A 14,688-nucleotide genomic window follows, 5' to 3' on the forward strand; every position below is an offset into this window, starting at 1 on the left:
TTAACGAGAGAATCACTGACATGTCAGCTGGTCCTTTTGTGGCAGGGCTGAAATGCAGTGGAAATGTTTTTGGGGGATTCAGTTCATTTGCATGGCAAAGAGGGTCTTAATTGCAATTCATCTGATCACTCTTCATATCATTCTGGAGAATGCAAATTGCCATCATACAAACTGATGCAGCAGACTTTGTGAAAATGTATATTTGTGTCATTCTCAACTTTTGGCCACGACTGTACAATAACAACAATCCATTGCGCATCTACTTGTCCGATCTGTTTCTTTTACGCCTGCAACAGAAGAGAGAATAATGCACGATCACCTCACGATGTCGAGAGCAGCTGTTTCGTGAGGTATCTTTTCCTGAAAATACACAAGCTAAGTGATTTGATAGTTGGTATTCAGCAGTTATAAAAAGTATGCCTTATTTACACTGAAGAACTACAAAATAGTGATTTGTCAGACATCATAGGCAGCAGCTCTATAGAGATGAAATGATTACTTCGAATTACATAATTAAGTAATCAAATAAAACATGTAATATACACAACTGTAACGACTTTCCTCTTCTGACGAGGAGTAAGAGATATCGGACCAATGTGCAGCGTGGTAAGTGTCCATTTTAATATATAAAACTGAACACTACAAAAATGTGAAATAACAAACGAAAATCGAAACAGTCCCGTATGGTGCAAACACAGAAAACAACCACCCACAAAACACAAAGGAAAACAGGCTACCTAAATATGGGTCCCAATCAGAGATAACGACTGACACCTGCCTCTGATTGAGAACCATACTAGGCCAAACACATAGAAATAGAACAACAGAACAAAACATAGAAAAACAACAGAATGCCCACCCCAACTCACGCTCTGACCAAACTAAAATAAAGACATAAAAAAGGAACTAAGGTCAGAACGTGACAGTACTACCCCCCCCAAAGGTGCAGACTCCGGCCACAAAACCTGAACCTTTTCCTTTCTTCTGGAAAATGTGAAGTCCAAGATGGACAAAGGGGGTGCTGTTGGGGCTGTGTTTTTGGACCTAAGGAAGGCTTTTGATACTGTTAACCATGAGATTCTCATCACAAAATTGTCCAAGTTCAACTTTTCCCCTGATGCCTTGAGATGGATGAAATCATACCTTGAAGGCAGAACTCAGTGTGTCAGAGTGAGCAATGAGCTGTCGCCCACTCTTAGCTATGATGTGGGCGTGCCCCAAGGGTCAATACTGGGGCCCCTCCTGTTCAGCCTGTACATTAATGATCTGCCTTCTGTCTGTACTGGGTCTGAAGTTCAAATGTATGCAGATGATACAGTGTATATGTGGCATGCAAAGAGCAAACAACAAGCTGCACCAGAACTCACTACTGTAATGGTCCAGGTTACAAAGTGGCTCAGTGACTCGTGTTTGCATCTCAATGTGAAAAAAACTGTTTGCATGTTCTTCACAAAGAGGGCAACAGATGCTACTGAGCCAGATGTCTATGTGTCAGGGGAGAAGCTCCAGGTGGTATCGATTTTAAGTACCTTGGCATCATACTTGATTCCAACCTCTCTTTTAAAAAGCATGTGAAAAAGGTAATTCAAATAACCAAATTCAACCTAGCTAATTTCCGATTTATACGAAATTGTTTGACTACAGAGGTAGCAAAACTGTACTTCAAATCTATGATACTCCCCCACTTAACATACTGCTTGACTAGTTGGGCCCAAGCTTGCTGTACAACATTAAAACCTATTCAGTCTGTCTACAAACAGGCTCTCAAAGTGCTGATAGGAAGCCCAATAGCCATCATCATTGTCACATCCTCAGAAAGCATGAGCTCTTGAGTTGGGAAAATCTTGTGCATACACCGACGCATGTCTTGTATTCAAGATCTTAATGGCCTGGCTCCCCTCCACTCAATATTTTTGTTAAACAGAAAACCCAGACATATGGCAGCAGATCCACAAGGTCTGCCATGAGAGGTGACTGTATAGTTCCCCTAAGGAAAAGCACCTTTAGTAAATCTGCATTCTCTGTGAGAGCTTCCCATGTCTGGAAAACCTGCCATCAGACACACCTAACTGCACCACATATCACACTTTCACAAAATGCTTGAAGACATGAAGGTCAATCAGATTTGTGAACATGGTCCCTAGCTGTGTGTTGCCGCTTTCCATGTCTGTTTTCTGTAACTGTTAGGTGTGAGAACACTTTGTTGCTTTATGAATTTTGTCTTGCTGCTTTTGTTCTATGTTGCTCTGTCTGTATGCTACGTCTTGCTTGTCCTATGTTGCTCTGTCTGATTGCATGTCTTGCTTGTCCTATGTTGCTATGTCTTGCTTGTTCTATGTTGCTATTGTCTATTGTAATTGTTTTTAATAACCTGAGCCAGGACTGCGGTTGAAAATTAGCCGGCTGGCTAAAACCGGCACTTTTACTGAAACGTTGATTAATGTGCACTGTCCCTGTAAAAATAAAAATAAACTCAAACTCAAACTCAAACCTATAGGGGAGGGTCTGGGTGGGCATTTATCGCGGTGGCGGCTCTGGAGCGGGACGAGGACCCCACTCCACCATAGTCTCGGCCCACTTCTGTGACACCTTAGGAGCGGCGACCCTCGCCACCGACCCCGGATTGGAGACCCTAGTAGAGGGCGCCTCTGGACTGACGGGCGGCTCTGGCAGCTCAGGACAGACGGGCGGCTCTGGAGGGTCCGGACTGGAGGAACACGCAGGAGACTTGGTTCTTAGAACAGGCACAGTACTCACCAGGCTGGAGAGATCTACTGGAGGCCTGGTCCTTGGAGGAGGCACAGGATAGACCGGTCCGTGGAGGCGCACTGGAGGTCTCGAACTAAGGGCCTGAACAACCCATCCTGGCTGGATGTTGATTTTAGCCCGGCACTTGCGGGGCGCAGGCACAGGACGCACTGGGTTGTGCAGACCCACGGGAGACACAGTGCGTAGGGCTGGTGCCATATAACACGGATCGAGGAGACGCACTGGAGACCAGATGCGCTGAGCCGGCTTCATTACTCCTGGCTCGATGCCCACTCTAGCCCGGCCGATAGAAGGAGCTGCAATGTAGCGCACCGGGCTACGTATGCACACTGGGGACACCGTGCGCTTCACCGCGTAACACGATGCCTGCCCGGTCACTCTCTCTCCACGGTAAGCACAGGGAGTTGGCTCAGGTCTCCTACCTGACTTAGTCACACTCCCCAAAAATAAATTTTTGGAGCTGCCTCTCGTCCCAGTCGCGCTGCCGTGCTGCCTCATACCACCGCCGCTCAGCTTTCGCTGCCTCCAGCTCTGCTTTGGGACGGCGATATTCCCCAGCCTGTGCCCAGGGTCCTTTTCCGTCCAAAATCTCCTCCCATGTCCAGGAGTCCAGAACTCGCTGCTGCCGTTTACCACGCTGCTTGGTCCTTGGTTGGTGGGTGGTTCTGTAACGACTTTCCTCTTCTTCTGACGAGGAGTAAGAGATATCGGACCAATGTGCAGCGTGGTAAGTGTCCATTTTAATATATAAAACTGAACACTACAAAAATACGAAATAACAAACGAAAATCGAAACAGTCCCGTATGGTACAGACACAGGAAACAACCACCCACAAAACACAAAGGAAAACAGGCTACCTAAATATGGCTCCCAATCAGAGACAACGACTGACACCTGCCTCTGACCATACTAGGCCAAACACATAGAAATAGAACAACAGAACAAAACATAGAAAAACAACATAGAATGCCCACCCTAACTCACGCTCTGACCAAACTAAAATAAAGACAGAAAAAAGGAACTAAGGTCAGAACGTGACACACAACAACTAAATTATTTGATTAAAAGTTAAGTAATGTGAAAAGCAGTAATGGGCAGTCACTGCCATCATGGACTTTTATTAATTGTTTTATAAATAATCGAAACCTAAAACGTGATTATTTTTTCATATTCGAAACCAAACCAAACCGACCTCAAAAAGCACTAATCGCTCAGCACTAATCATTATGATTACATCTTTAGTTTATTTTGGGGCTGATGAAAGTTTGTACAAATGGTTCTCTATTCTATGTGTGTCCTTTTAGAGCAGGTGTGTTTCTTGGTGCATTGCTATATCAATATAGTTTCTTGCTAGGATATAAAGACAGCTGGAACGTTTTAATAGGTGAGTTTAGGCCTTTAAAAATATATATTGAAAGAGATTTGCGTCAGTTCAAATCTGGTATCAGGACAAAATGTGATTGAGTCACCGAATGTATTTTAATTAAACTCAAGCGATAAATGGTAAATGCAATTTTCGTATATACGGGTTCACTGTATCTCCGCGCAGGGTAGAACAGAGAACTGTGGAATGTGCTCATATAACAGTTTTTATACTATGACAGCTTTAGTTCCAACCCGTCCGTTGGCCTATCATAGTAGAGGCTGAGCGCGGTTTAAACTTTGCTCAGCCTATGTTGGCACTCRGACTTGTCCAAGTCCCTTTGTGCTCTCCTCTGTCCGCATCTGGTTGTTGGGTAGATTAGATCCGTCTTGTGTCTTCCCGTCGATTCTACACTCAAACAGTTCCTAATATGGTATTGTCCAGTGCCCTACCCACCCTGGTTGGCTTAGAGATATGCACCCCTCCCCTCTCCAGATTGACCACAGCTTGTATAGCCTGTCCCTCTATGTTGATCAGTCTTTACACACCTACACACACACACACATCTGTATTGTTTGTGTGTGTGTAACAAAACAATATTCATCTTCAAACAATATGGTAGCGGGCTATAGTGCATAAACATAAATCCTAACAATATGTAGTGTTAAAGTAGAACTGACAGCGTTTTAACGACTTTCCAGATATGGAACAAACAGAATCTGTCAAAAATATCAAATTCCCAGGTTATGCTACAAAACCAACTTCATAAGAGGTTTTAAAATAGGTTCTATTTGACTCAGCATTCCATGACGTACACTAAGGCATTGTTGGCAGAATAGATAGATACATTGTTGGCAGAATAGATAGATGCAGTTCAATGCATGATTCATATAATTCACCAATACTTTTCTTGGTAGTCCAAAAAAATATTGCTATCGGGTTGTAAATCACAGCTGGCCTGGTACATTGTTTGCTGCCTCAATTCGGCATGCACCGTTTCAGTTTCAATGACTCAATATTTTGGACAAAAATGGAGTGTCTGTCTGTGAATGTCAATACAATAAAACTAGCAATGGCAATGATCACACGTCAGTCATAACGTAGCTAATAGGCTGGCGTATCTATTTATGTAGCAAGCTAAAAACACGGAGCCTAAGGTTAGCTAGATAGCTAGCTGCTAGGAGGATGTCATGTCATTGGTGAGTGACTGACTTTTTCCCCTCATATAGTTTTTCGGTGACTATACACATCTAGAGATGCAGGTGTCATTTGGTTAGCTTGAACGAGAACTTGAACGACTGTTATCCAGTTAGCATATCTCTTGAGTTCGCAAATTCACTCTGGCTATCTACTCCAATTTCAGAGCGCTCTTGTCTGACTGTGCCAGAGCGCAGAATAACTGATGAATTTACGCAACACCCGCTGAATATGGTCAGTAAACGTAGGCAAAACAATAGTTAGTCACGAACACTCTAGATAACATGTAAACAACCTAGCTAACCAGCTCTGCTAGGGCGAGTAAAATGGTCAGAGTCAGGTGTTCTCTCATTTTTGTCTGGAAGTAGCTAGCTAGCAAGCTAGCCAACTTTAGCCAGGCAGGTAAACTGCAGAAGGACATGTAGGCTACAAATCCCCATTGTTTATCAGGGCAATTTTGATCTTGTTGTTGATGTGGATAATTGAGGGAAATAGAGCCTACCATTTCATGGTTGTTTGAGCAATAGGACTGTAAAGTTCCCAAATGTAAGAGGACTCCCGTGGTATTTACATATTTGCAGAAATCCATTCAGGTGTATTTAGTGGCGAATGCGTTCTAATGATCAAAGTCGCGCTGTTGCAACTGCCTGTAAACACACAGTCCAGTTCAAATTGAATGATGGCAGGCCCTTGTAGCAAATGGGTTATTTTCGTAAAGGCCTATTGTAGCTCTGATTGGCTATGGTGCACCGGTCTGCATAGACTCTGGTTCTGGATGAGACAGATGTTTTATTTACTGCAGTGTCTATTAACTGTCCAAATGCACGGACGGTTTCCCACTCTATATTGCTGTAGAATTTTCACAAATGCCTTAGTATACGTAATTCCCAAACGTTCTAAGAATTTATGAAAACGTGAAAATGACCATACAGTATGGGGACATATTCTTCCTGGAGGTGTATATGAACAGATATTAATACGATTTCATGTTGCTAAAATGCTGTCAGTTACACTTTAATGATGTCATTATTATCTTTGATATAAAGCCCATGGATGTGAAACAAAAAGCAGGACCCACAGGGAAACCCACCCATTGGTCGTTTCCCACCCGGTTCCCCCCGCCCTGCACTATCATAACAGGGTTGAAGCATACTGGTGAGTGGGAACCTGATCTATGAAATTTCAAAAGCAGCATATTTGTTTTATGGTCTTAAGGTATTGAGAAAAATATATAAAGTAAAACATAAAATGATTAACCATTTACCCCTTCAGACCTTTCAATGTAAGTTTGCAGACGTCATAAATTAGGGTGGGTAATGATGGGGGGGGAAAGTAGGCTAAATATAGGAACAGAAATGCAAGCGTAAACAATGAAATATCCTCATTATTATTATTATGAGCAATATGCTGTAAATTACCTTAAACATAGGAAGAAGAGGAAAAACACAAGCAAAATGAATTGAGTGGAAGACTATATGGGACTGGTCATCTATCCTAAACAGTTTAACCCATAGGGATGCAATGTGCTGTTAAATTGAACTCACCCAGAACGTAGTGACCATGTTCTCAGAACATAAGAAATGGGAACGTTGCAAGAAAATGTATGTGTTTTGCTTTCGGAGGGTTAGGAGAATATGCCATCAACGTCCCACCAAACATACTCAGAACATGTTTGCCATGTTCTCAGAACATAGGATATTAATGTTCTAGAAGGCAATATTCCATCAACGTCCCACCAAACATACACAACATGGTTGCCATGTTCTCAGAATATAAGATATCAATGTTCAAGACATGTTTCATGGGAACGTTGCAGGAACATTCTGTGTATCAGTTGTCAGGACGTCACCTGATGGTCCCAAAGAAATGTCCCCCCCCCCCCCAACAAAAAAAAGTTGAATTACACATCATGCCTTTTTTACTTTTGCAGAGCCAATGATAAACCAATAAACCACATCCATTCATAGCTCTTTGTCTGTTGGCAAGGTTAGGGATACACACACACACAGTGCATTTAACACAGTGTTTTCAACTTACATATTTGAAACACTTTGACATAGATGATTTGATTGTGCATGTTATGAAAACCTCCCTGATCTTTGTGGTTGAATCTGTGTTTGAAATTCACTGCTCGACTGAGGGATAATTGTATGTGTGAGGTACAGAGATGAGGCAGTCAATTAAAAATCATGTTAAACACTATTATTGCACAGAGAGTGAGACCATGCAACTTATTATGTGACTTGTTAAACAAATTTTTACTCCTGAACTTATTTAGGCTTACAAAAACAAAGGGATTGAATACTTATTGACTCAAAACATTTCAGCTTTTCATTTGAATTCATTTGTAAAATGTGGTATTGTGTGTAGGCCAGTGACCCCCAAAAATGTCAATTTAATCCCATTTTAAATTCAGGCTGTAACACAACAAAATGTGGAAAAAGTCAAGGGGTGTGAATACTTTCTGAAGGCACTGTAACTAGCTAGCATATTTACATCATCATTCACTATGATCAGCTGATGGCCACTCTTTTCCTGATGTCAATAATCTCATTGGTTTAGGAGTCAGTTGCACTAGCTTGCATACAATTTGTGATGAGTGAGTGTGTTGTTACAGAAAATAAATAGGCCTATAAATGTTGAAATGTTGGCTACAGAGGCAGTTGGTATGTTTTGAATTTCAAGTTATGAATTATGAAATGTAATTAAATTGTTTGCTCTTTTTGAGGGTGGTGGCGAGTGGGTGCTTGCCCTTGTTTTTTAAATGTATTATTATTGCACCTGCCCCCCCCCCCCAAAGGTCTGCAAAGCCCTGTATCCCACTGCCAAGGAAAACACCCCCGGCTTGGGCTGCTGCCACTCTATTGTGAGTCAAGGTGTGCATCCCAAATGGCACCCTTTTCCCTATAAAGTGCACTAGTTTTGACTAGGGCTCATATGGCTCTGGTCAAAAGTAGTGCACTATAAGTAGCCTCGAGAATAGCGTGCCATTTGGGATGCAACCAAGCTGAAGCTTTTCCCAAAAGATACAATCAGTAATGTTCATGTTTACTGTAATATCACAGGGTCCTTTACTGAATCCTGAAACTATATCCTCTCCAATTTGTAAATCCACTCAGATTATTTTCATTCCAACAAATAACCTCTCCCAGAATAATGACAACTCCGACGTCAACTATATTCAGGCGTTAAGTAACTAACCTGGCTGGTTGGCTAATCTATTGGTCAAGCTGATCTGACAGGCATTACGTTAATTTAACGCTGTTAAGTGTTTCTGCTGCATTAGTTGAACGGAAACACATTTTTTTTTAACAAGGAGCCATTATCGTTTCCCTTTTACATTGCTCCTCGTGGGTGAGCCTTTCTGTGAGAGAGTTTGGGTAACGAGTTATATCCAGTTATAGACACCACCAAACAGTCCCAGTAAGGGCCAGGGGGGGAAAGGCAGAATTAGTATGGGAAGACAACCAACAAGAAAATATTTGTAGCATTAATGTCATGTTTATGATGTGCTAACTGACGTTTAATTAAGCAATAAGGCCCGAGGAGGTGTGGTATATTGTCAATATACAATGGCTAAGGGCTGTTCTTAGGCACAAAGCATACAGTTTTTAGTCATGGTATGTTGGCCATATACCACAAACCCCCGAGGTGCCTTATTGCTATTATAAACTGCTTACCAATGTAATTAGAACAGTAAAAAGTTTTGTTTTGTTGTAATACCTGTCGTATATGGTCTGATATACCACGGTTTTCAACCAAACAGCATTCAGGGCTCTCAAACCACCCAGTTTATAATATGCAATATAGTTTACATGTAGGGTGAAGTATGTATGAGTGGGACACTTTTTGGTGTTTTTATGTTTGCTCCTTCTCAAGTAATGTTTATTTCAAGTAAGGTCTGGTTCACATTTTCTGGGGATGAAACAACTTGATCATTTATCATTCAGCGGACGCTACAAACCCCTAAAACAACATCACACCCATACTTTTGCTTAAGCGTGTTGCTTTCAGTGTTATTGGGACAATTTAGTAAATTAACTGGGACACTATTTTTTTCATTAGTAATAAGTTTGTGTCCCATTTCACACTTGTTATGAACTCATCAAAAAGCCTTTGTAGATAACACACTCTGTTTTAAACATTTTGTGACAAACTTTTCCTTTCCTCGCCTTGTGTCCCTCTAATTCCTTCCACCATTGTCCGATGCTGCTTATTTTCTATATATAGCGTCTAAAATCGATTCAGAGCTGTTATGAACAACTAAAACAACATATTTCAATGTATTTTAGAATATCTAATGCAGGAAAGGTTTTTTAAATTGATTAAAGCTTAATTTGGTGCATTTGTTATAGCTGAAAAGTACTATAAATCAAATTTTCATAAAATATAACTGTTTACATGAATGGTTATTATATTTGAAAGAACTACCAATAACTATTCATTTTAACACACAAAGCTAGATTGTGGAATTATAATTGACAGTATGACAACATCATCATTGTAGTGCAAGGATTCATATGTATGGGGGTTGTTCATCAAATTTATTTATAAAGCCCTTCTTACATCAGCTGATATCTCAAAGTGCTGAGTTTCAACTGGTCACCCCATCTTGGAATCCTGACCACACACACTACAATGATTCCACACTAACCAAAACCATTTTTTCATGCACAGAACACATTCAGCAACAACCCAATACACATTTTTGAGGTTTGCAATATTACCATAGTACAGTACTCTAAAACACAAATGTACCACTCGGTTTACACCTAATGTCCCACTAATGCTGACATCACCCTAGTGTATAACTCGTTTTTAACATTCATCTTTTTTTTTACATGACAGACGTGTAGACAAATGAACAAAACAATACAACAATGCAGGCTAAAATTATTTGAACCTGGTGGATAATTTTTTTTATTATCTATTTATGATTTTTTTTAAACTAGTGTGTAGGCAATAATTAATATATCCAAATGAAAGCCCCTAAACTATGTAGAGTATTATTTATAGAAGGCATTATTGCAGATTTAAATAACAAATCCACAGTAGGCAAAGAATTTAAAAACACATGAAGTGTTAAATGTTTAGATTCTGAATTTCCATTTCTTTCAGATTGCATCGAACTATGGTGACCACCTGTGCCCTCAAATAGAATTGTATTAAGGTATCAATTTAGCATTGACTTAAACGCTCTGTGAAGCGATCACAATCCTAAGAGGGGAAATTACAGCAAAAATGAAAATGTGTGAATTCTATCTCATTACCATAAGCGCTCAGGGAAACGGTAATTGCAGTGCTAAGGCCTCGCCACCAACAGAAACCGGTGCAGAGGTATTAATTGGTTTAAAATAGTGATGAGATGTCCTTCTTGACGGTGACCTCCGTTGCAAAGAGGGGAGGCAACACAACGCGACAAAAATGATGGATAGCCTTAGTTTCGTATGCAGCTGCTGTGGTGCCTGGTGCGGATCCGGGCCAGGGCGCAACTGTGATTTTCAATTGCCGAACGCGTGAGCCAGGTAGAGTGGCGAGAGAGCCGACGGAGTGGCTGTTAGGACTATCGCAGGCAATTACACACAATCAGGCGAGAGCTTCAGACCTGTTCCCAACAATGGGCCCAGCGCACACTGTTCCACAGGGTGAGCACTCAAGTGTGTGCAGCTGCGACGCCCCGATTCAGTCCCAACAGAGAAGCTATAGCCTCCTAGGCTACCCCTTGATCTGCAATGATTAACTCATTTCAGTTTTAACGATATGAAAACCAATATATTATCTGTTGTTTTGGTAGTCGAGTCATCCTTGTAAAACTGTTTGTACATTTCTTTGGTGTGTGTGATTTAAGAAGTTATTTTCTCCTAATTGTTACCTTGATTTGACGGAGATGTAAACGGGACTTAAGTTGAATGTATGTGTTCATTTCAAAAGCTTGAATAGAATGACAATGATATGCTGCTTCCAGTCCAGTGGCTTTTTCCCCCGTCTCCCTTGATTAAATGTTCAAATGTTTTTTTATGAACTAGGCTATTAGAATAGGTTATTTGTTTATACTAGCCTTGTAGTTGTTAGAGGAATTTACCGTTTAAAAATAGTTTTAAAAGGTTGTTGCTTTATTCTGACCTTTTATGGTCTTATTTATTATTCTGAAAATATTTTTATTTTCCTGCAGATGACTATGAACACGAGTGGATTGTGTCCACTTGTCGGAAGAGCTGGGACGAGATCGTTGGACATTCACCTGAAAACTAGGCCACATTTCAGAACTGGACATTGAGTTGCGGGCCTGAGCGGAAAAAAATAAAAGGCAGCTCGTTTATGGAATGTTCAACTGTGGTGCATACAGGCCTACCTGTGAATTATATTTAGTCAAATCTGAAATATCCTACATGTTCGTTTCTATTTTAAATAGGTTTAATTTGACCAGATGCATAAAAACAAAATAGGTAAGCCTATTTCAGATGCACAGAAACATAGTGAAGCACATGTGAGCTACTGAAATTAAATATGTGGAGGAAGTCATGCTAGAAGAATATACTCACTTAGTCAAGCATTTTCATGCAGTGTGAGAGGAAAAAACCCACCAATCCTTGATTTATAACTTGTAAAGCCAATTGTTTACTTGTAATGTTTGTCCTTAAATGTCCCTGCTCTGCTCTCTCCGCATGGTGCTGAAATGACTGTACTACCAGTGCAGGCCAATGTAATCAGTGTCAGATTGTTCTCTCAAGTGTCCTCGAAGACTCAGCAGCTTAATGGATGCAAATTAACATGAAATATGACTTCCTCTTATATAGGCTATGCAAGATATCCACCAGCACAATATACTGTTGCCGATAGGCTTTGTTCCAGTCAGTCTTCTATTTAGATGCTATACTATATTTCTCAATATAAGGCTTTGGATCCAGTAATTGCATTTTCTACTATAATGTTGTGCTGTAGTGTTTTTGCCCAGACAGACAAGCGTATATTTGTGAGTGAGACGTTTTAGTCTGTCTCGGCTAAAGCTGCCCTTTGAAACAGGACCTAGGTTAGAGGATCAATCTCATGATGCAGCCTGACAGTGACTTCCTGTCTGTGATGGCGCTCAGCTGGGCTTGCTGGACGAATCAGCTGCAGAGTGGTGGAGAAGAAGAGGGGAGGAGATGAGTCATTACTGCGCACACTGACCCATGAAGAACCCGCCAGCTCAGCCATCGGCCTGTGATTGCTTCCTGCCCAGCGCCGGGCATGCACACTTTTACACACACACGCACAAATTGACACACCGAGACATGCAAGTATGTATGCACACACACAACCAGGTACGCACCGGACATACCATAAAACTTCAAATAATAGCCCAGGCGTTTATTTGCTTTTCAATCACTGAACACAACCGCCAGGTGTCTATTTCCTTAATGCACACAGCTTTTGCTCAGAAAAATGTTGTGAAGTCTACCATACTGTTTATTATGACCGGTATAAAAAATTATAATAACAAACCCATTGCTCTTTATCTACTTTTGAGCAATCTCAATGGTACTCAATAAAGTTCACTCGTAAACAATAACTTTAGACCCAGCATTTATTTGAAACAGGCGTTTATTTGTTGACAACGTGTGCCGATTATTGGCTATTAAGTGAGACAGGCAGCTATTTGAGACTGGAAAATGCACACACACCAGAATGACCCGCAGAGGCATACAGTGCCTTTGGAAAGTATTCAAACCCCTTGGCTTTTTCCACATTTTGTTACATTACAGCCTTATTCTAAAATCGATGAAATAGTTTTTTTCCCTGTTCAATCTACTCACAATACCACATAATGACAAATGTTTAAAAAATAAAAACAGAACTGACACATTTACATAAGTATTCAGACCCCTTGCTTTGACACTTGAAATTGAGCTCAGGTGCATCCTTTCCATTGATCATCCTTGAGATGTTTCTACAACTTGATTGGAGTCCACCTGTGGTAAATTCAAGTGATTGGACATTATTTGGAAAGGCACACACCTGTCTATATAATGTCCCACAGTTGACAGTGCATGTCAGAGAAAAAACCAAGCCAAGAGGTCGAAGGAATTGTCCGTAGAGCTCCGAGACAGGGTTGTGTTGAGGCACAGATCTGGAGAAAGGTACCAAAACATTTCTGCAGCATTGAAGGTCCCCAAGAACACAGTGGCCTCCATCGTTCATAAATGGAAGAAGTTTGAGAGCTGGCCCCCCGGCCAAACAGAGCAATCGGGGGAGAAGGGCCTTGGTCAGGGAGGTGACCAAGAACCCAATGGTCACACTGACAGAGCTCCAGAGTTCCTCTGTGGAGATGGGAGAACCTTCCAGAAGGACAACCATCTCTGCAGCACTCCACCAATCAGGCCTTTATGGTAGGTGACCAGACGGAAGCCACTCCTCAGTAAAAGGCACATGACAGCCCACTTGGAGTTTTCCAAAAGGCACATAAAGACTCTCAGACCATGAGAAACAAGATCCTCTGGTCTGATGAAACCAAGATTGAACACTTTGGTCTGAATCCCAAGCATCACGTCTGTAGAAAACCTGGCACCATCCCTATGGTGAAGCATGGTGGTGGCAGCATCATGCTGTGGGGAGGTTTTTCAGCGGCAGGGACTGGGAGACTAGTCAGGATCGAGGCAAAGATGAATGGAGCAAAGTACAGAATGATCCTTGATGAAAACTTGCTCCAGAGCGCTCAGGACCTCAGACTGGGGCAAAGGTTTACCTTCCAACAGGACAATGACCCTAAACACACAGCCAAGACAATGCAGGAGTGGCTTCGGAACAAGTCTCCAAATGTCCTTGAGTGGCCCAGCCAGAGCCCAGACTTGAAACCTGATCGAACATCTCTGGGGAGATCTGAAAATAGCTGTGCAGCGACGCTCCCCATCCAACCTGACAGAGCTTGAGGATCTGCAGAGAAGAATGGGAGAAACTCTCCAAGTACAGGTGTGCCAAGCTTGTACCGTCTTACCCAAGAAGAATCGAGGCTGTAATCGCTGCAAAAGGTGCTTCAACGAAGTACTGAGTAAAGAATCTGATAACTTATGTAAATGTGATATTTCAGTTTTAATAAATTTGCCAAAAATTATAAGACAGTTTTTGCTTTGTCATGATAGGGTATTGTGTGTAGATTGATGAGGGAAAAAAACGATTGAATACATTTTAGAATAAGGCTGTAACGTAACAAAATGTGAAAGAAGTCGAGGGGTCTGAATACTTTCTGAATGCACTGTATATACAAATGTACAATGAGTAGCATAATACATAGCGAGCATACAGAGATCAGTTATCCAGCCCCTCAGGATCACTTGATACCAACCACTAATTTTCCCAGATCTATTTCTAAATTGGCTCT

The 14,688-nt window shown here is 41.4% G+C and overlaps 1 protein-coding gene across 3 annotated transcripts in view; it reads left to right on the top strand.

The window, feature by feature from the left end:
• The window catches only part of morn5 (MORN repeat containing 5), a 28,847-nt gene extending 15,715 nt beyond the window's left edge, over positions 1 to 13,132 (top strand). For 2 of the 3 annotated variants that reach the window (XM_023983421.2, XM_070440617.1), the window contains exon 5: positions 11,503 to 11,649. In XM_023983421.2, the coding sequence (XP_023839189.1) occupies positions 11,503 to 11,582 (80 nt within the window). In that variant the 3' untranslated portion in view covers positions 11,583 to 11,649. Of the gene's footprint in view, positions 1 to 11,502; positions 11,650 to 12,353 lie in introns of those variants that run through there. The other variant, XM_023983422.2, reaches the window with a different exon arrangement.
• Positions 13,133 to 14,688: the final 1,556 nt, after the last annotated feature.

Source organism: Salvelinus sp. IW2-2015, linkage group LG4q.1:29, assembly GCF_002910315.2.
Source record: "Salvelinus sp. IW2-2015 linkage group LG4q.1:29, ASM291031v2, whole genome shotgun sequence".
NCBI lineage: Eukaryota > Metazoa > Chordata > Actinopteri > Salmoniformes > Salmonidae > Salvelinus > Salvelinus sp. IW2-2015.